Genomic DNA, 23,030 nt, shown 5'->3' with positions numbered 1-23,030 from the left:
CTAACACCCTCTTATTCGTTTTCCGCTTGAACCAGCTAATTCGCTTCATTCTTTATATTAAATATATATAACTACCGATAGTGCAAAGAAAAAAACATTAGGTTGGTCCAAGTATCACCCAGACTTACCTTTAGGTCCAATGGGTCTCCTGTCAATTTTCCATCAATGATTGTTAAGGAGTGACAAGTAACCATGCCAACTAATAACGCATCCCTCTGCATTTGGTCAATGTTCTTGATTGGAAGCTGGAATCTTTGGTTTTCAACTGGAACGACACCCCACATATCAAGACCATCTTCTGTCAATGTTCCCGTCTGCAAGGAAAAATATTTACACGTTATTAACAATATTTTCAAAAAAGAATGAAAGCACTTATTTATTTATTTATTTATTTACGTAAACATTCACAATGTAATGTTTATTACTTACCTCGAAGCACCCAGAATCGTCCAGGATTAAAAATAAAATATATTTCAAATTTTGGATGATTGAGCAGTGTCGATAAAACTCAAATTAGTATAGTGTTAGCATCAAAGAAAGATATTACTGCACTATTTAAGAAATACTAGTTTTTTATTATTATTATTTTCTTAGAGAGACAACTTGTTAAATGAGCAAAAAAACGTTACGGTTATCTAAGCTACAATTAAAACTCAAACAAAGCTGTGTCTCCCCCCTCAAAAAAAAAAAAAAAAAAAAAAAAAAAAAAAAAAAAAAAAAAAAAAAAAAAAACATGCATAAAAATAAAAAAAGCACGTACTTTACCCTCCGCCGCACAGTGGTCGGAAACTTGGAAAAAGCGGACAAAAATAGTTTATTCCGAAACAATGGAAGTTAACGGACGTCTCTCTTTCGTTCTATACGTAATTGTCCTTTCTAAATCGATTGCAACTACTGTGAAAATGATTCGAAGAAACACTGCTGCAATATGTGCAGTTATATATACAGGGTGGTCCAAAAGTGTGGAAACCCCTTGCATAAATCTCAAATACTGCAATATATAACCAAAGGAACAATGTAGAGGAGCAATAAAGGTGAGGAGAAATTGGGGAGGACATAGAATAAAAACCGCCATCTTGAAATCTACCATCGTGAATCATACATACAGTTTATAAATTGAAAACATAACATGTTGACGCCTTATGTGAATTGGACATCGCTAGCCAGTACGAAGTTATGACAGTTGTTAATATGCATCCGAGAATCGGTTACAGGTTCAATGTGCTCTCCCTCTAATTGTATGTGCAGCTAATTAAAAGACAGTGTAAAACAAATGTGGTTTGACTTTAGGATACAAAATTAAAGTTCGTGGTTTTGCAGTCGCACCATCTTCGAAGAAACACTAACACTTACTGTAATGTAATTTAGTTCAGGATTACGTTGTTTCCAGGTTTAAATTGAGTCATATTAAGGGGTGGCCAGAATGAGACTACTTAACACCGTCAGGCGACTCAATGGCCGTAACTGTAACGATGCATTTTCCGACATATGGTCATATGAATTTCTACTTGTCTACCCATAAGGAATTCACCCTTGAAATTTTGCCGCACCTTTTTATCGCACCCTGTATTATTTGCAAGGAACAACGATATTTTAAAGCGTCATAGAACTAAGGCTAGTTTTAGACGGAAGCATTTATCGTAGCAAAAATCGTATCATCGATATCCTACCGTGTAAAGTAGCAAATGCTATAGCATTTCCCATGCCATGGCATATCCTATGGCATTTCTTGTCGACAGAACCTGCTCTATTTCGTAGCATTTTCCCCAGCATTTCTGCTCCGATTGCAGCGCCGTGATGTGTTAAAAGGAAGCGAAAGATTTTGTGTCAAATATCCATGCTGTTTGTTTTGTGTGGGAAACTGAATTGTAGTAAAGAAAAATGAATTGGAGTAGGGATACTATTATTATGTTGATTACAAAATATGAGGAACATCCTTGTTTGTAAAAAGTTAAAAGCGTGCAGTTTCATTATACGGATCCACACAGAAATTCATTTTTAAAAAAATACTTTTCGTTTCATTTATTGTACCTTCAGCAATCTTTCTCGCTGGTGTGCTCTTGCATTCTCTGGTGCAGGTTCACTTGAACAGGTGGCAACGTGTAGTTTTACTATACGGATCCATAGTATAAGTAGTAGTAGTAGTAGTAGTAGTAGTAGGAGGAGGAGGAGGAGGAGGAGGAGGAGGAGTAAGTAGTAGTAAGAGTAGGAGTACTTAGTAATAGTAACAGTAGCAGCAGGTGTAGTAATAGTAATAGTAGTAGTAGTAGCAGTAGTAGGAATAGGAGTAGGAACGGGTAGTAGTAGTAGTTGGAATAGGAGTAGGAGTAGTAGTGATAGTAGTAGTAGTAGTTGGAATAGGAGTAGGAGTAATAGTGGTAGTAGTAGTAGTAGTAGTAGTAGCAGTAGTGGGAACGGGTTTGAAGCTCCGAAGGGGTTGGTTGGGTTCTGTTCTCGATACAAAATGGGGAAATAACAGACTTGCCAAAATTTTATGGCAGCTTATTGAAGATTATGTGCATTTCAGGTTCGACTTTAATTTCTATATTTCCACGTAAATACGCATCTCAGATGTAAGTGCACACCATATTTCCATTACTTATACACTATTCTATTAAAATATTAGAAATTTCTTTTGTAAATTTTAAAATCTATGGATCTGTATAGTATAACTGCACCGTTAAAAGTCCTTTGTATTATAATACGCATATGCGAAAAAAGGGCTTTAGAAGAAATAGTGACTGAAATATCTGTTTTTAGTTTTGGAGCCATAATTGCGCTCTTCTCCAGTGATTTGTTTGTTACGTCACGACAAAATGTTTATCAAAATGCTATCGTGTAAAAGCACAATATACTTTTGATGCCATAGAATATTATACGAGATTTTTGGCAGCACATCTGCTACGAGAAATGCTACAATAAATGCTTTCGTCTAAAACTGGCCTTAGTTTTTTTTTTTTTCTCGAGAACTACGCATAAGAATACACCTCAAGCATCATCTCATTTTGATCAGCTCTGAGATTTTTCGATTGATATCTCATGTTTAGATATTAAATTTTAAGAGGTAAATGTAATTTTGGACTATATGTCATTAAGCTGTGTACTGTTGTTTTGCTAATACCATAATGAAAAGCTTTACGAAGGTATATTTCAGTACGAATTTTATCTTAATACGCGGCCTGGTTTTCCTACAGTATCAACTTTTACGTACTATTGTCAATCAAAAATCCCTATGTTAAGGCTGCAGACTACTAAATATTTTTGAAACACTAATATTTTTTTCTTTTGTCTGTTTTTCGTAAGTGGAAAGAAATAATCAAATGTAACTTACCACAATAATAGATAATATTATTCTACACCCGAAAATACGAATCGGAAGAATTTTCGGTGTTGCCATCCAAAGAAATTACAGTGTGACCAGAATTTGAATTACTCAAAAATCTAGATAAAGGCAGCGACTAGAAAAATGAACTCAACGGTAATTGATAACTCATCATGCTGTCTATGTTCCTTGTTTACTACTTTTTAAATAATATTTCTATTTATTTTATAAACCTTACATAAATTATTACAAAATAAATAGAAGCGTTATTTAAAAAGTAGTAAACAAGAAACATAGACAGTATGATAAGTCATCAATTACCGTTGAGTTCATTTTTCTAGTCGCTGCCTTTATCTAGATTTTTGAGTAATTCAAATTCTGGTCACACTAATATCTATGGATGGCAACACTGAAAATTCTTCCGATTCGTATTTTCGGGTGTAGAATAACATTATCTGTTATTGTGGTAAGTTACATTTTATTACCTCTTTCCACTTACGAAAAACGAACAAAAGAAAAAATATTAGTGTTTCAAAAATATTTAGTAGTCTGCCCCTTTAAAAATTCACTCATTGCTGTTTCCATTCTCCTCAAGTATTGTTAACTCTTAAATGACGAAACCACCATCAGATACTTATTCCCTTAAAAATTGCTAGATATATATCTCCAAAAAAGAGATGACTTTCTTAAGAAATCTCACGTGGTTCCCAATTTCAATTTTCTTCGTACAACCAGTCAACTTTCATTAACAGCAATTTTATTTTTCACGCACCCACGGTAAAACTCTCCCCTCAACCCATTCCCTCTACAGCCTAAGATAATGAGATTATTTAATTTATAGAAAATTAGCGTTAATTACCCCATTCGCTGTTAAAATTTAATAAAAATAGTAATATACTCTGTTAGTCACTTTTTACTAATACTGAAGCGATCTCTGACAGGCGAGGTTTTTGTCTTGCCGATCATTTTGGATAATTTATATATTCCCCCTCCCCCAAGTTGCACGGCCGAATTTAGATTTAAACGGCATCGGAAGTGTCACTGTTCATCTCAGCGATCCCAAAATCTATGAATTCGGCAGTAATAACGGTCATTTACGATCATTTTTAAATATATACACTATGTAATCAAAAGTATCCGGACACCCCCAAAACACACGTTTTTCATAGTAGGTGCATTGTGCTGCCACCAACTGCCAGGTATTCATTATCAGCGACCTCAGTAGTCATTAGACATCGTGAGAAAGCAGAATGGGGCGCTCCGCGGAACTTACGGACTTCGAACGTGGTCAGGTGATTGGGTGTCACCTGTGTCAGAAGTCTGTACACTCCTAAACATCCCTAGGTCCACTGTGTCTGATGTGATAAAGAAGCAGAAACGTGAAGGGACACGTACACCACAAAAGCGTACAGGCCGGCCTCATCTGTTGACTGACAGAGACCGCCGACAGTTGAAGAGGGTCGTCAAGTGTAATAGGCAGACATCTATCCAGACCATCACACAGGAATTCCAAACTACATTAGAATCCACTCAAAGTACTATGACAGTTAGGCGTGAGATGAGAAAACTTGGATTTCATGGTCGAGCGGCTGTTCATAAGCCACACTTCACGCAGGTAAATGCCAAACGACGCCTCGCTTGGTGTAAGGAGCGTAAACATTGGACGATTGAACAGTGGAAAAACGTTGTGTGGAGTGACGAATCACGGTACACAATGTGGCGATCCGATGGCAGGATGTGGGTATGACAAATGCCCGGTGAACGTCATCTGCCAGCGTGTGTAGTGCCAACAGTAAAATTCGGAGGTGGTGGTGTTTTCTTGGAGGGAGCTTTCAATCCTTGTTTTGAGTGGTACTCTCAGAGCACAGGCCTATATTGATGTTTTAAGCACCTTCTTGCTTCCCAGTGTTGAAGAGCAATCCGGGGATGGCGATTGCATCTTTCAACACGATCGAGCACCCGTTCATACTGCACGACCTGTGGCCGAGTGGTTACGAACATAACATCCCTGTAATGGACTGGTCTGTAAGAGTCCTGACTTGAATCCTATAGAACACCTTTGGGATGTTGTGGAACGCCGACTTCGTGCCAGGCCTCTCCGACGTACATCGATACCTCTCCTCAGTTCAGCATTCCGTGAAGAATGGACTGTCATTCCCAAGAAACCTTCCAGCGCCTGATTGAAAGTATGCCTGCGAGAGTGGAAGCTGTCATCAAGGCTAAGGGTAGGCCAACACCATATTCGATTCCAGCAGTACCGATGGAGGGCGCTACGAACTTGTAAGTCATTTTCAGCCAGGTGTCCGGATACTTTTGATCACATAGTGTATATCTTCCCCTCCCCAACGTTGCACTGTCAAAGTGAAAAGATAAAAACAATCCCAGGCCCGAACCTCATCTATGTTGAAAATTTGATTGAGATCGGTCGGGTGGTTCAAGAGATATAAAGTAACTTTCATTTATATACATGGATTAGAAAAAGAATCTAACCTTGTCGAAACAAACACAATCCACTGAGCCGGAGACGTTAATAGTTCTTGGACTGATACAATAGATATTGTTTGCTTTGAGACGATTTTGAGCATACACTCGTCCCACAGTCATTGCTGCTGGAAGGGCAGGAGGAACAACAATGGTGATGAGATCTAGCGCATCCAGTGCAATATCTCGTCCACTGTCGCCATTTAAATACTTGAAAAAGAGAGAGAGAAAAAAAAAAAAAACATTAGTATCTACTACGTTATGGTACGTAAAGAACATAAATAGTATTTAAAACACTAAATACTTGTTTAAATACATTTGTTTATAACACAAAATAACTAGTTTAGATTTGATGTTTAATAGCGCAACTGACACAGAAAAAAAAAAACTTTTAAAATTACAATATATTCATGCAACGCATTAGTAGTAATGTAGATGAAGCTTTATTGTTTTAATATTATCCAAAACTACGATTTTCATTTTTTTTTTTTTTTTTTAGTTTATAATTTTAAAAAAATCAAATTCTAACAATCACTAGCAGCTCCCTAGAGCCTCTTATATGTAAATATTTCGAAACTTTTATATCTTAATTACATATAAAACTGCATGAACTGACATAAAATAACGGTACTTCCAGTTGACGTGGAAATCTGACATTAAATTTGACAGAATTATAGCTTTCTGGGACTAACACAGAAAAAAATTGACAAAAGTGAATATTGTCAATTTTTAGGGATTCTAAAGGGGGGATGAAAGAAATTCTCCATGTTATTTAAATGGATTTTTTTTTTTAAACTTATAATCTCATGTTTTAGGTACTTGGAATGAAAACTTAAAAATTCAGTATGATTGTACATTTTCGTTAGCGTTACCTAAGTAAATAACTGAAAATAAAAATTTTAAACTGTACAGTGGTTTAATGGAAACTGAAAAATCTTTCCCATATTATTTATATGGGACATATTTTACACCCCAAAATGTTTACGCACTTCCAGCAGGATTAGTTTTGATTGCAGATTTGAAATCTACAGGCACAATTACATGAAGATGCAAATTTTTAGCTGCATAGCTCTTATAGTTATTGAAATAAACAATAAAATGCAAAAACAGCCGTGTTTGAGTTGTGACCTTGACGCTGATTGCGTAATTAATTACTAATTAACTATGAGGGCTGAAAAAATTTTATTTTAGGAAATAACTATTCTCAAACATGTCTTTCAATGTAGAAAATATCAAAATCTGAGACCATGAATTTTAAAAATAGTTTTACTTTGGTTGATTTGAGATAGAATGGCCCATTTAAGTTCTCAAAGGAAATTTGTAGCAACACTCTTTAACGGCCATTTGCATGAACAGTGAATCGATATGTAGATATACTGTACGTCTAGAATTGACATGTAAATTTGGAATCTTCAGACTTACTTTAGTTACAACGGTGTATATGAATCCAATGCTTGCTATGAGAGCCAACACAATAACGAACTTGTAGGAATCTTGTTCGAACTTGAAGTCTACCGGCGGAGGATACATGATAGAACGAACTAAGTTACCCTTAGCTGTCATGAAGCCAGTCCTAATGACCACAGCGAGAACTTTCTCATTTCCATAATATCGTGTTTGAATCACACGAGTCCCACAAAAAAGTGTGTGTCTCGCGTGTTCTTTACTATTATACAGAAGGTCGCTTTGGTTTGGTAACGGAGTCTTGGTAACAGGTACGCTCTCGCCTACAAGAAAAAATAAATGAATCTCTTAGTTTAAAGTTACCTTTACAAGTCAAATATTAAATAAATAAATAAATACATAAATAAATAAATAAATACAACCTTACCTTGTGTCCGGGAAATTAAAAATTCTATTATACTGATTCGATGTTTACTGACATCTTTATCAATGACTTCTATTTCCTGCTAAACTGACGTGACGAAAATATTTGCTAAGTACTACTAAATATTCTTAGCAGGAAACTATCCACATGTTACCAGTTTGGCAGCGAATAGAAATGTCAGTAAACATCGAAACAATGTAAATACAATTTTTACTTCCTCAGAAACTACAAACTAGCTTTTATACTTGAATTATTAATTATGTATTCTATAACAACTATTAGAAATTATTATAGTTATAAGATTCAGATATATCTAAGTTCGATTACGTATCACTGGGGAGCACGTGGTTCAGTGGTTGAGTGCTTACCTTTGGTGCGTGGGACCCTGGCCAAAGAAGTTTGTGGTGGACAACATCGTGTCTGCGAGTTTTCTCGAAGTACTCCCGTTTGCTACCACATTTCTCATTTCACTATTTTTTTCTATCATTATTTACTTACCTTAATTATCTGTCTCCTTTAGCCTAACGGGCATAATTATGGGACGTTAAACTGAAAGATTTTATTTTATTTTTCAAAGATTACGTATCATTAATGAAAACAGGTGAAAATGAAATGAAATCTTTCAGTTTTACGCCCCACGATCATGCTGGTTAGGCTAAAGGAGACGATGATGATGAGAAATGAATGAAATGTTGGAATGAAGGAAGTGGGAGGAAACGGGAAAACCCACGAGCACGGTATTTGTCCACCACAAAGTCCACACGGCGCGAGCTGCGATCGAACCACGGACTCCAAGCACTGGAGGTGAATGCCCTACCATTGAGCCACCGCACCCCCAGAAAACAAGTGAGTTTCGTTTCACAGTTGAAAGTACGATAAACTTACAAACTATAAGAATGCAATATTGAAACAGATCTATAATTTCCGGTTGTAATAAACGGATAGTGTACGACGAAACCTATTAAGATGTAAATTTCTACCATTTCCGGTCTTACTAGAGCTACAGAAGAAGACTGAATCTTTCCTTAAGACGATGAATCGATTTCAAAAATCAGCTTGTCGTTATTTATTATAGTTTTTGTTCTATAGCGATCACTGATGAAACAGGAAGCTGTTGATCTCTACCGCTTCCGGTTTGAATAGAGGGTTAAGGGAGGAAATGGAACCTATTATTCTTTGGACGCTGAATCGATTGTAAAAACGCGCTTCTTAATAACTCGTTCCGTATTTTTCCTCTCACAATTGTCGACAGATCAACGGATTTAGTCGTTCTAGATTTCATTGTCTTCGTAAACAGATCTGTAGGATATATTTTCTGTATCCCATTGTTCGTGTACCATACAACTGTTATCATTACACTGTACAATATGTAGTTTCATTGGACAAAATAGACAAGATTTAGCGTGTCCATGGCACGATTCTCTATCCGTCACCAATCGCAGAGCATTCGTCCCGGGTGCCAGGTATAAAACCTGGGATCCGAGCGAGAGGAGCTCAGTTGTGAGCAGTTGATAGATTTGAGAGGGTCCGTCACGCTGCGCGCGGTAATGATTGATCCAGTTCAATCTAGCAACCCTTAATGCGTCGAACGCAATAAATAAATAAATAAATAATAAATAAATAAATAATAGGTTGAATTTAACTAAATACATAATATCGCATGCTGTAATACAATGACCTTAGAAACATCACACAAGACAGCTATCCAAAGGCGACATTTCTCTAAAATATTCAATCGATATGAACAATACAGTATCGCATAAATTAAGCAAATTTTGAAAGTACGACAAGGTAGTCAAAAAGTCCTCGAAATTTCGTTGTAACTACATATATTACCACAATATAGGTACAGTCACGAAAGAAAGTATTCTTCAGTTGACAAAACTTCTTTTCCTAATAACTCAAGAATAAATTAACGTAAGAGTACCGATTTTGGCAAGTTATCAAATTATAACTATTCTAAAGATAACGACAAAAAGATCCAGATTAATTCATTTGTTCCCGAGTTATTGAGAAAAAGAAAATCTGTCAACTGAAGAATATTTTCTTTTCCGTGTGTACACTTTCACTTATTCGCTTTCAAAATAGGCTCCTTCAGAAAAAACAAACTTGTTCCACCACTCCTGCTACTGCTGGAAACAATGCCGAATAGGCTCCTTGAGAAAACACAAACTTGTTCCACCGCTCCTGCTATTGCTGGAAACAATGCCGAATAGGCTCCTTGAGAAAACGCAAACTTGTTCCACCGCTCCTGCTATTGCTGGAAACAATGCCGAATAGGCTCCTTGAGAAAACACAAACTTGTTCCACCGCTCCTGCTATTGCTGGAAACAATGCCGAATAGGCTCCTTGAGAAAACGCAAACTTGTTCCACCGCTCCTGTTATTGCTGGAAACAATGCCGAATAGGCTCCTTGAGAAAACGCAAACTTGTTCCACCGCTCCTGCTATTGCTGGAAACAATGCCGAATAGGCTCCTTGAGAAAACACAAACTTGTTCCACCGCTCCTGCTATTGCTGGAAACAATGCCGAATAGGCTCCTTGAGAAAACGCAAACTTGTTCCACCGCTCCTGTTATTGCTGGAAACAATGCCGAATAGGCTCCTTGAGAAAACGCAAACTTGTTCCACCGCTCCTGTTATTGCTGGAAACAATGCCGAATAGGCTCCTTGAGAAAACGCAAACTTGTTCCACCGCTCCTGTTATTGCTGGAAACAATGCCGAATAGGCTCCTTGAGAAAACGCAAACTTGTTCCACCGCTCCTGTTATTGCTGGAATCAATGCCGAATAGGCTCCTTGAGAAACCACAATCTTGTTCCACCGCTCCTGTTATTGCTGGAAACAATGCCGAATAGGCTCCTTGAGAAACCACAATCTTGTTCCACCGCTCCTGCTATTGCTGGAAACAATGCTGAAAATCCTGTTTTGGTATGTTGCGAAGTTCAACCATCACGTTGGTTTGGATGTCTTCTACGGTGACAAAACGGTAACCTTTGAGGCTTTTTAATCTTGGACCCTACTCTACCAGCCTCCCTACTCACTGGATTTAGCACCAGCGGATTTCTGGCTCTTCCCCAAGCTCAAAAAAGCCCTTCAAGTTCCGTTTGCCACCGTAGAAGACATCCAAACCAACGTGACGGCTGAACTTCGGAACAAATCAAAACAGGACCTTCAGAATTGTTTCCAGCAATGACAGGAGCGGTAGAATAAGTGTGTGTGTGTGTGTGTTCTCAAGGAGCCTATTTTCAAAGCGAATAAATGAATGTGTATCTATATTGTGATAATAAAAAGTGACAATGAAATTCCGTGAAACTTTTTGACTGACCCACGTATATGGCCACAATAGTTTATTTATTTATTTATATCTATAGAATATTACTTTAAGACTTACCTGTAAGCATACTTTCATTTACAATGCAATTGCCACTTAAAAGTGCAGCGTCGCAATGCATTACACAGCCTCGAGAAGGAATAACTATGATATCTCCAGGTACGAGATGCTCAGTGGGAATATTATCATAGCGTCCACATCCTCTGCTTACAGTTACTATATCCGTTGAGTGGACGGTGCTGCGGAGATTTTCTTGATTCTGGAATGGTTCAAGCATTATTTATTGCATTTCTATTTAAAACACAAAGCGTAATAATGTAAAATAATAACAATTACATACATGCAAATTATCTAAAATGTCTTCAACGCTTCAAAGCACAATGGGATTCTTTCTCAGATTGTGACAATTATTTCTAAGGCATCCTGTATCTCGGTGGTTTTCACGTTGTAGCAGATCGAGAAGAGACGGCTCGTGAGGGAAATCACATTGATAAAAAAAAGTTTTATCGCCTGAAACTACAGTAATAACGTTACTTAATGTATTGATAGTTGTATACAACAATTAGCGTTTTGAAAACGTCTTTTGATGAAGCCGTATCATCTATAGCTGGTGCAAGCTCTGAAACCAACAGAAAGATTTAAAGAAATCTTTCTGTGAAAGGTTACAACAGTGCTTATGAAGAGAGGGGATTTTCAAAAGAGTTCCTCTTCAGCGACGAATCAAAATTCAAAGTTTCAAGCAAAGTGAATAGATACAATATAATGTGTGCCTTTGGGTACTAAGATATATGTTGTTGTGCAATATGAAGTGATCCTCCGAAATTAAATGCCTTTTGTGTCATTTTCCTATCGGAAAATTTATGGACTTTTCTTCTTTGGAAAGATACTGTCAGTCACATGTGCTACACCTCTATGCATTATACAATAATGGTTATTACCACAGTTTGAGAAAGACCGTGCTGATTTCACCTTACAGAAGGATCGTGCGCCACATCATAACCACCACGAAGTTCGTGAATACGGCAATGAGAGGCTTCCTAAACTGTTCATGCACCGGCCAGAGACAAAGAATTCATACACTAGTCGCCATGTTCTCCAGATTTACATTTCTTCCTACAGGGTTTCATTAACGACTGAGTTTTGTACAGTAAGGGACACTTTTGGATGGTACACTTTTGCCGTAAATTTCCATATAGATGTACCATTTAGAAGCGTCCCTTACTGTACCACCACTTGCTTTGGCATTGGTTGAACTACGTGAGCGCATCATTGCAGCCGTAGCCAAAGTTGATCCTGACATGCTAGGAAGAGTCTGATTATAGACAAGATGTGTGTCGTCCAACATGTATATCGCACATTGATCATTTATAATGTCACAATAAACAATTTCAGTTTTTCAATCTGTTTTAAATCTCTGTTCATTAAAAAATGGTCACTTATAAAAGACAAGTCACTGAAATAGGAAACATTTTAATTTACCCGGTATTTAGGAGTAAGTTCCATTTATAGAGCATATCCTCTGGATTAACACAGGCTTACTATGTAGGTATCTTACATTATCAATCCCACCTCTACCCATTAAAAAACGCTGATATGCAGAGGGCAAGTCTCCTATCAGTGCCTGAAACGATCCAGAGTGAGCTTACTTCCAGAGCTCACGAGCAGATCTCCCGTTATTTTTAACGCGGCCGCTGACATCTAAATTACAAATAGGGTAATAGGGCCCATTGCGCAATATGCGGTGATTCAGTGCTCTCACCTATGGTGCATGGCGTCATCCCTGGTTCTACCCCAGTTCTTGCCAAGTGGGCTTTCTGGTGGACGAACAATGTGCGTGGGCTCTCCCGTTTCCTTCTACTTTCTTCATTTCAACATTTTGCTTATTATCATTACTACCGTCGCACGTTAAACTGAAAAAGAGAAAAAGAGTTATACCAAAACCTATTTCGATGTTATACCTACTGGTAGAAGGAATTCTCTAGCGAGTAGCAGTTTACCGACACATCTGTGTCGAAGCCGGAGTGTTAAGCAATTTCACTTTCTCCAGACGTCCTGACACCACTAAGTACCGTAGACCTTAAAATGACCACAGGACAGCAAAGTCAAACTCAAACCTGAGAAATGCCTGGAATTTAGAAACGGGCTGAGTGTCTCTATAGGTAGTATTCCCAATATTTTCTTCCGGTCTAAACGCCACAATACAAATCCCATCTGACACACAGCCCTACATCTTTTGGCCTTTTGAAATGAAAAGTACAAGTTTACCTTAGTCTGCAGACCATACTTCGAACAATGACAGGAATTGAAGGCAATGTGAGTGACGTTTCGCAAAGTGGCAATGTGTTTCTTATGTCACATGTGCATATCTGACAGTTAAAGTACTGTAATATTAATTGCCCACTGTCCTCCATGGATCAAAATTCTCTAATGATTGGTCATTCATGTTCATGAATATAACAAATTCATTACTATTTATTTTTAATACATTCAACAACATAAGAGACTGTACACTGACAGTGAGAACTGGGAATAGTGACGTAAAAAAAAAAAAGAAAAAAAAAACTAGCTGTCAAACTCGAAATTCGAGTCGCCATGACGTTGTCCCGGTATTGTTCGAGCCCTGTCTACGGAAGAAGAGTTTTTTTCTGTGATTATTTCTCTAAGGCACATCTTACTCGATATTTTCTTTCTTTCTAAGGCTGGTCACCAATGTTTCTAATATCAGTTGAGGTTAGTCGAACAGTTTAAAAAATACAAAGAACTTCTCGAGGAAGAACAGAGCATGCTCGCTAACGCTCGCTCCACTACAACAAACAAACAAACAAACAAAAAGCTTTCGAAAGACTTACCCTTCTTGTTTGAATAATCGAAGACACAATGCCAAGAGCTGACATTAAAATAATGGCTGCAGCGTAGTAGAAATACTGGTCACACATCCAAAGTAAAACGGAGAAGATTTGGAAAACGTAGAACGGGTTAAGAACTTCCAAAAACAGTAATGTGATCACATTTCTCACCGGAACAATTATTTCGTTGCTGCCAAAGACCATTCGCCTAGAAGAAACAAACAGTATATTTTTTTATAGTAACAAATACACGTAAAAATACTGTAATGTATTCTGATTATAATGAATTTCGTACTAATGTAGACTTTTAATTTTGACTTTCTAACACTGCTGCTGCTGTGTTGATGAATGGAAGAAATATCCAATTCTATATCACGCCAATTTCTCTTTAGATGTGAACTCGATGATACAGAGTCGACCGGTATTCGAACCCGGGTCTCTCGCTTACCATCTGATTCGTTAACCACTAATTACTCAATCCGGTTCCTGAACTATCATACATCCTACCACTTTTGAACTCTGTCCTCAGCCACTCAGATCATACGGAATGTGCCACAACTTCTGCTTGGACAAATCGGTGCCTACATTACTGAATACCTCCAACAGTCGAATTACACCAATCCCTCTTCAGATATGAACAGGGTAGGGTAATGGTTAACACATTGGTTTGGTGAGCCAGAGACCGGAGTTCTAAATTCGGTCCAGATGTGCAATTTTTTTACACTATATATCACTGCTGGTGTAGGTTTACTTGGGTATTAACATTTCTTTTCATTAATGAGACTGTATAAGACTACAGTTTGATGTGGGATCTGAACAAATGTTCGCCTACCGAAAATTTTAATCGTAAATCTAACAATGGCAGAAGTACTATCTGCAAGTCATTTAAATAATACCAGATGAAGTGAAGTATAGAGTGACGATAGGATACTCGGATTTATAGTAGAGGGCACTGTGGTTCAATGGTAGAGTGCGTACCTCTGGTGCGTGGGGCTCCTGATTTGATCCTTGGTCAACTAAGTTTGTGGTGGACAACATCGTGTCTCTGTTAGTCTCTGTTAGCCTAAAGGGCATAATCGTGGGACGTTAAACTAAAATATTTCATTTATCATTTTCGAAACTGAAAAGTTGTAAATATTCCACATCCACTGGTATATGTTTAAAATAATCACTGTTCTTTTGCCCGATCTTCATCCGACATTTCTTTTGGAATAGACCCATATCATATAGTTCCGATCAATGTTCGGTTGGCTATAGCTTCGAAATGATGCATTTATGCACCCAGGTTGGTCTATAACATTTTTCATAAGGACTGACTTTCCAAAGGTTTTGATGTTCCCGAATACTCCCCCCCCCCCTATCTCTCTCTCATATATACAGGGTGGCTAATTTTAATCTTTCCACGGAAATATCTCGAAAACGGTTGAACATAAATGAACTGAACAAAAACTCAAATAGGAAATACCATGGGGCAAATCGAATGGTGCCCCTCAGGGCCGCTATTTTAGGGGGCCCGGGGTCTAACTTTAAAAGTTTAAATGGAAATATGGGGCGAGTGACTTCATTCGATAGATGTTTAAAAACTAAAAAAGCGATGTGGTAATATATTTTTCATATCAGTCACCGTATTAAAAATGGCCGTCAAGATATGTTACCTGTATCAGATAAACGTCCAGTGGTACTAATATGAAAACGGTTGAACATAAAAGAACCAAACAAAAGCTCAAATGGGAAGGCCATGGGGGCCCATCGAATGGTGTTGTTGCGGTGCTCCCCAGGGCCGCTCTTCATGGGGGCTCAGGGTCAAACTTAAAAAATTTTAAATGGAAAAGACATAGGTCAAGTGATATCTCGTCCGATAGATCTTTAAGAAGTAAAAAGTGCTGTGACAAAAGATTTTTTATATAGGTCACCGTATTCAAAATGGCCGCCAAGATATGGTGCTTGTATCAGGTAAAACGTCCAGTACACTAATATGAAAATGGTTGGAGATAAATGAACAGGATAAAACTCGTATAGGAAATCACAGAGGGTATTTATCATTCCACGCCTCGAGAATAATCCAACGGAGAAAAAGATTATTAAAGTATAAGTGACATAATGCTAAACAGAAAATCTAATTCTTAGAAAATTATCTTTCCGATCTCCCTCCGTAGATGATGTGACAGATATGATTTTTCTCCATAAAATAGTACAAAACTAATTTAATTGTACGGGTCTTATATCAACATTAAATTTTCTTGTCCCGACACTTAAAACTCATGTTAATAACTCTGGTCTGTTTTATTGCAAAAAAGCAAGGACCAACGTATTAATGAAATCACCAATTTGGAGAATGTGTTCTACTTATAACAAAATATGTATCAAATACAAAGAAATTGACATCTGCAATATGAACTCTATGTTTAAGAAAACTATTGTAAATACCAAAATAAAACTATACACCAACCTATAATTGGGCTTATGCCTGTTGTGTTGATGCAAATAAATAAATAGTAACTGGATGAAGCGGAAATGAATGGTAAAATCTCAAATGAGAACCCAACTTTTACTCGCAATAGGTATGGATTGTCTGAAACACTAGGGTGCACAAGTGACTGGTACTTGTATGAACCAATATTGTGCAGACGACTTTTGAGCAAAACCAACGTTTGTATATGTTGTTCTAAAATTGCATTGTTCGACAAATTGGTTTCACATTTCCGTTTATTCATTCTTGCACAAATCATTGCCTGCAATCAAAATGAAAGGTACCATTTAACAAGAATTCTACCTACTTTTTTCTATTACAGACATTTATCTGTTATAAAAACATATTTCAGATAGTTTTCTTGTGTAGATATAATTGCAAAAACTAAGGTTCTCATTTGCAATTTCACCGTTCCCTCCCGTCCCGCATCACCCACTTACGGAGGACGTTGGAACAATGATTTTCTAGGATCTAGATTTTCTCCTTTGCATTATGGCACTTTTAATCTAATCATCATCTCTGTTGCAACATTTTTGAGCCCTGGAATGATAAATACCCTCTGTGATTTCCTATACGAGTTTTATTCTGTTCATCCGTTATTATCTTCAACCGTTTTCATATTAATGATACTGGACGCTTTATCTGACACAGGCACCATGTTTTGGCGGCCATTTTTTAAAACGGTGACCCATATGAATAATCTTTTGCCACAACACTGTTTAGTGTATGAAGATCTATCGAACAAGGTATCAGTTGACCCATATTTTCGTTTAGAATTTCTAAGTTGGGCCTGGGCCTCCATGAAAGGCGGCCCTGGGGGACACCGCGTTATCATCATTCGATTTGCCCCATGGCTTTCCTATTTGAGGTTTTGTTTGATTCATTTATGTTCGATCGTTTTCATATTAGTGCTACTGGACGTTTATCTGATACAGGTAACATATCTTGGCGGCTATTTTGAATACGGTGACGATATGAAAAATCTTTTGCCAAATAGCTTTTTAGTTTTTAAAGGTCTATCGAACGAGGTGTCACTTGCCCCACGTTTTCATTTAAAATTTTAAAGTTAGGCCCCTTGAAGAGCGGCCCTGGGTGGCACCCCGACATCACCATTCGATTTGCCCCATGGTGTTTCCTATTTGAGTTTTGTTCAGTTCATTTATGTTCAACCGTTTTCGAGATATTTCCGTGGAAAGATTAAACTGGGTCACCCTATATTATATATGCTTTTAATATTATATATATATAGCATATGCAGTCACGCTCAGTCGTTTCTATAATTTAAAAGAAAGAGCGCTTTGCCTTACTTAATATAAGTAAAGTAAAATTTAAGGTAAATATGGCTGATATTCAATTTCTTCTCGATTGCAAAACAAACTGTTTCAGCTACTTCAGCCTTAAATATTCCTATTTTCACTATTTACCTTATGTACTGCTCTTGTGCAGAAAGGCCCCTCTGTTTATGAAGAGTGGAAGTGGCCACATCTTTATCCAACCCACGCAGCTTCAAAAATTCACTGGTTTCTGCATCCCACACGTAATGAAGCTTCTTACACCTGAAGGTTCGAACTGCATCCATATCTGAAAGTAAAAAATTAGTGCTATGACCTATGCTACTGTAAGGACGCAATTATTTAATACCAGAGTATGGTACTGGTAATTTGTAAATTCAATCTTATTTACTGCATCTATTATTAAATGTTTTATTAATTGTACTGTTTCGATGTTCTCTCTGTCTTCTTCAGTAGATCTCGTCAACTCTACAGAATTTTGTCTTGCATTATTTTGTGTGTACGGTAAACAATAAAGCAGTCTAAAAAGTAGTAAGCATTTTGCTCACGAGACAGCGTTAGCGTTCCAAATTTCAGGGTATGTGAGTTACAATGGGCCAGGTCTAACGTAACAGTTGGATCTAATAGTCGTGAAAAAAAAAAAAAAAAAAAAAAAAATCTTATGATCAAAGCATTGCGCCGTGAAGACGAATGAACCTTCTTCTGCAAATTTCTATGTTCAAAATGATCCTCCCAGTGGCCCAACAATCATTGGCGAAAGTCGAGCAACACCGGTATGTAAACAGACATAACACTGCTAATGACCTAAAGATATCTGACCAATGTTAAGCCATTTAGTGAAAAGTGGCTACAAAAAAGAAGTTCCACGTTTGGATGCCACATGATCTGACTCAACAACATATATTCGATCGAATTTCTATTGCGAATCTCTATTGAAACGTAACGAACTCGACCCATTTCTGAGGCGGTTGACAACTAGTATTGAGAAGTGAATAACCTACCACAAGAATGTGCGAAAATGATCCTGGTCCAAGCGAAAAGCTCCACAGTCTGTGGCAAAACGCATACTGACGCCCACAAAGGTTATGCAATGTGTTTGATGGAAGTGGAAAGCATCGTGCATCATAAGCTACTGCTGCCGGGCAGAGCGATATACTCTGACCTTTATTGTTGACAATTATCACGAGTGTACCTATAGCAATTTAAAGAAAATGTCCGACCTGGTAGACAGAAAAATGTCATATACCACGCTAAAATAATGCCAGACCGCATACATTTTGTACGACCCGTCAGAAATTGAGAAAACTTGGCTGGTATGTAATATTGCTTTTTAAAAATCCGGAAAGCGTACACTCTCTTCAATATGTGGAACCGTATAGTCGCCAGCAAATGTACATTCCTTCCTAATGTAATTTCTTGTCAACACGTAGAAAGAATTTTTACTTTAAAAAAAATTTTTGAAATAAATAAAATTTTAAAAAATGAATGTAATTGAATAAATTACTGAATGCAAAATACTGACGTGTGGAATTTTACTGTGTATGATGTTCACTTTCCTTAGGATTATGGACTGGGTAAATGTATCACCGACTGGTCGTCGTGAACCTACTGGGCCCGTGCAGGTATGCTACCAACAATCACGAATTCATTCACCAGACCGATCATCCCCGGAAAATGGAATTCAAATTCAGTCCGAAAAAAAAAAAAAAAAAAAAAAAAAGATGGTTCCAGTGTATCTTCCATTACAACTCGAAGTCCGGCATCCAGGTCTGCAGTCTGTTTTCCGCAACCCGTCGTGAAAAAGGTTGCGAACCAGGATGTCAACCTCCCAGTTGAGTTGGCAATGATAACTATTGAAACTGAAATTTTGTGTGAAATGGCCCTACCAGAAAAAAATCCACATTAACTTCCAAATAGAATTTAGCGCAACGGAAAAAAAAATTAAAAATCCAAACTGAAAATTTTGGAAAAGAAAAAAAAACCCTCCCCCCCCAAAAAAAAAAAAAAACTTCAGAGTATTCGGTTGTCTCTTACGTCGGTCGCACCAAGAAAATGGTTTTTACTTGAAACTCTCACTTTCCATTGAAAGTTAAAACATCTCTGATACTGCTCATTTGTCTTACACCTTAACTATATCTAGATTTTACTGTATGTTTCTAGCTTAATACACGTTTTAATTCCCAATTCTGATTGAAAGAAAACTGTTACATTACAACTTCCACATTTTCTTAAAGAAAACCTTTTCAAGTTTATACAAATGCTACAGCTATATCTTGAGCAATATGGAAGAAAAAAAAAATCACTCATATTAATGGATCTACAAGTTAATGTTCAATTTTATGTTTAACAGAAAAATCTGGCAACATATACGTAATGTTTCCATTCTTCAAAATCTTTACTGAATTAAAATTTTTAATGAATAGTACTAATAACAAAAATAAAATATGTTGACCTCTGAAAATTTCTAGGATTCATGATAAATTGACATTAAGCTGACATCAGTATACGTAATCAATTCTCTTTATACAACAACTTAATAAGGTGGTTGGTGGGCTAGAACTCCTCACATTTACTATATATTTTATTATTTTGTTTTCTTGTGTCTTTGAACAGTGACTCCAGCGGCAGGATTTACATACATTTGGTCACCTGTACACGGAACATTTTCACTTTGCTGTGTCTTTTCTTTCTATTTTTCATCACAGACATATAATAACACAAGAAAAATTGAAATATCGACCGAAATAGTAAACTTAACCTACATCTACCCTAACCTATACTAATCTAATCTAAATTGACTTAAACTACTACAAGAAAATATATCACTCATATAACACTCACATTATATTCATAGCCCATAACACCTGAATTCCAAAGACGTAAATGATGTCCACATTACTACTTTGACAAAAGAAAATAAAATTTTAATTTTAAACAGAATAAGTACGGTATTAAATGTTTTAGTTATATTCCTTTAAACGAGATTGGATAACGTCCACGAGCTATTGAAAGAAAATCTGTTGCCAGAAGATATACTATGATGCACGCACAAAGTATATCTGCACCAGGATATCAAAGTAAATACGACACGTAATTGGGAATCTTAGGTATTTCATTTGGATTCACTACTACCAAGTCAAAACAGGTTTTAACATTTTGTACGTTAGGAGCAGTATCTTTGTTAAAGCAGTATAATCTGCAGTGTCCAGTGAAGTATTTTCTTTATGGAATTACAGTATTGAAATGTTGTTAAATAATGTGGGAGACTATTTGTACTCACAAGTAGCACAAGCTTGACTATTACGACAATCGAAACATATTATTTAAGACCCCTTCCCCAGGCTTATCCGCGTAGGACCCGAGTTCACATGACAGATGGATGTGATCGCAGTCCCTAGGGAAACAGAATTTTCGTTTTAAAACTGCATGATGATATACACTACCATTATACACAAGCAAGCCATTACTTCGGTCCAAACAAAATTTTGAAGTTCACTCACTAAACCACAGATTTTCGTTGCATCCTGTCCGTCTCACTGACAATAATAATAATCATTCTTTCTTACTTGCTTTACAGTTTACACCGATTTTCGTCTAGAAAATCTTAACGGTGCGTTCAAAAAATTTTCCTAACACCAAGATATGCTGTTTAACTTCAACTAGTCATGGCTGCCACCGCCAATCGGCTTCCCCAAGGAAATTTTGCTTCGGCACCCTGCTCCACCGTCCATTGAGCGTTTCAACACCAAATACAATCACTTAGTTTAATTTAGTCTACCACTAAACACAGTTCACATTAAATCCAGTAAACTTGGAGGTAATTTACTTAATTTCTGCACAATTTATGGACGAGGAGCTAGATTGTATGTCTGATCTTCCACATGGCTTTTGGTAAAGAGACAAAGAATAACACGAAGAAGAGAGTTAATTGGTTCTTTGGTGAGGCAACGAAAGGATAACACCTAAAATCTCGACATATCAATGATAAAATCTGGAATGAGCTTCAAACGAAACAGATTTCTCTGCTCCAATGAAAAATAATTTCTACCTAAACAAAGGGATGTGCCAAAAAGACATGGCCGAATTTCAGAATAAAATTTTGAAGAAATTAAAAAATTAAATTTTTAAGAATTTCTTTCCGAAGATTTCCTACGTCTAAATTCCCTTAAAAACAGTACAAAACCTACAAGAAACTACAAAATATACACCTTTGAACCCACATAATATAATAATAACAAAATATGCAATTTTAATAAAATAGAATATTATATGTAATTTTATGGACACTACTTCTATATTATTTTGACAGAATATTAAATTTTGAGCTGAACCCAAAATGTAATAGTTATTTAAAATAATTTTTCAATTATCTTTCTGAAGCTAAGCATGAACATGAATATACAGGGGGTTCAAAATTTCACGGACCATGATACATTATACTTAGGTATAATGTAACAGAATGGACACATTTTAATTTTCTTTAGCGTAGAGATAACGCACTTCTGTGCAACCTAACTAAAACCCTACTGAAACTGGTACACTTGCTGTTTCGTAGTCACTCAGGAATCGGACATGGAAGTATATGCGATGGTAATATTCCTAAGTGTGTGTCAGCATACAGTCTGATATATACCAAACTGTGTTATCTTCCGGCTCCTTTCCCAAACTTTAAGAATTTATAATAAAGTATATCATCTACAACTGAAAGCACAAGCAGGGTGTCTACCAAAATTCAAAAATGAAATTTCGTGACTCTTCCGTGACTTTTTTTTTTTTAAATTACCAAACCATATAATTTCGTAACATTCTCAAGAGCGAATTCGGGTGTGATTTAGGCCGAAGGTTCATGCATGCGATAGAAGCGTGCTTTGCTTGCGATTTGATAGCGTCTAAAGCCGACCACAGACGCTTTTGTTGGTGAATTTTGACGACTTATACAACAAAATTTTATTTGTACAGATAAAAAAATCGTGACCTAAAAGCTAAATTTCTTGACTTTCATGACCGATAGACACCCTGACAAGGATATCCCAACGGATTTTTCTTTTTTAATAGCTTACATTCTTAGGTAGGACTGTTTGAACCTTAGCTTAAAATAAATAACCAACTCTACACGGATGCAGACACAGTTTGTTTTCTGTAACGTCATTTAAGAATGAGGGCACATCATAAACTCAGAAGTCTGTTGGAAACCCGTGAACTGACACGAATTTGTCGAGAGATTTTTTTTGTTCTTGCAGTTTAGCTTTGAGTTCGTATTGTCAATTTTCCACTCAAGAAGACTCAATACGTCTAGTATATTTCTGATAGAACTATATATAGACTCAAGTGAGTTTAACATGAGCGTGTGATCATACTAAGATGACTATGACAAAGAATCTTCTGAGTTCGAAAAGTTTCAATTAGCATACATCCATTGTTTCGAACTACCAGTAGAAGTTTATCATTATTTACCTACT

The 23,030-nt window shown here is 36.8% G+C and overlaps 1 protein-coding gene across 2 annotated transcripts in view; it reads right to left on the bottom strand.

Annotated features, from left to right (window-relative positions):
* LOC145672069 (polyamine-transporting ATPase 13A3-like) overlaps positions 1–23,030 on the bottom strand; it is a 251,081-nt gene that overhangs the window by 28,249 nt on the left and 199,802 nt on the right. For both annotated transcript variants that reach the window (XM_081741311.1, XM_081741310.1), the window contains exons 6-11: positions 17,704–17,860; positions 13,813–14,017; positions 11,024–11,222; positions 7,226–7,530; positions 5,813–6,013; positions 129–314 (exon numbers count right to left, since the gene is read on the bottom strand). In XM_081741311.1, the coding sequence (XP_081597437.1) occupies positions 129–314; positions 5,813–6,013; positions 7,226–7,530; positions 11,024–11,222; positions 13,813–14,017; positions 17,704–17,860 (1,253 nt within the window). The remainder of the gene's footprint in view (positions 1–128; positions 315–5,812; positions 6,014–7,225; positions 7,531–11,023; positions 11,223–13,812; positions 14,018–17,703; positions 17,861–23,030) is intronic.

This window comes from Thermobia domestica, chromosome 15, assembly GCF_964235325.1.
Source record: "Thermobia domestica chromosome 15, izTheDome1.hap1.1, whole genome shotgun sequence".
Lineage (NCBI taxonomy): Eukaryota > Metazoa > Arthropoda > Insecta > Zygentoma > Lepismatidae > Thermobia > Thermobia domestica.
This window is presented reverse-complemented; position numbering and strand designations above follow the sequence as displayed.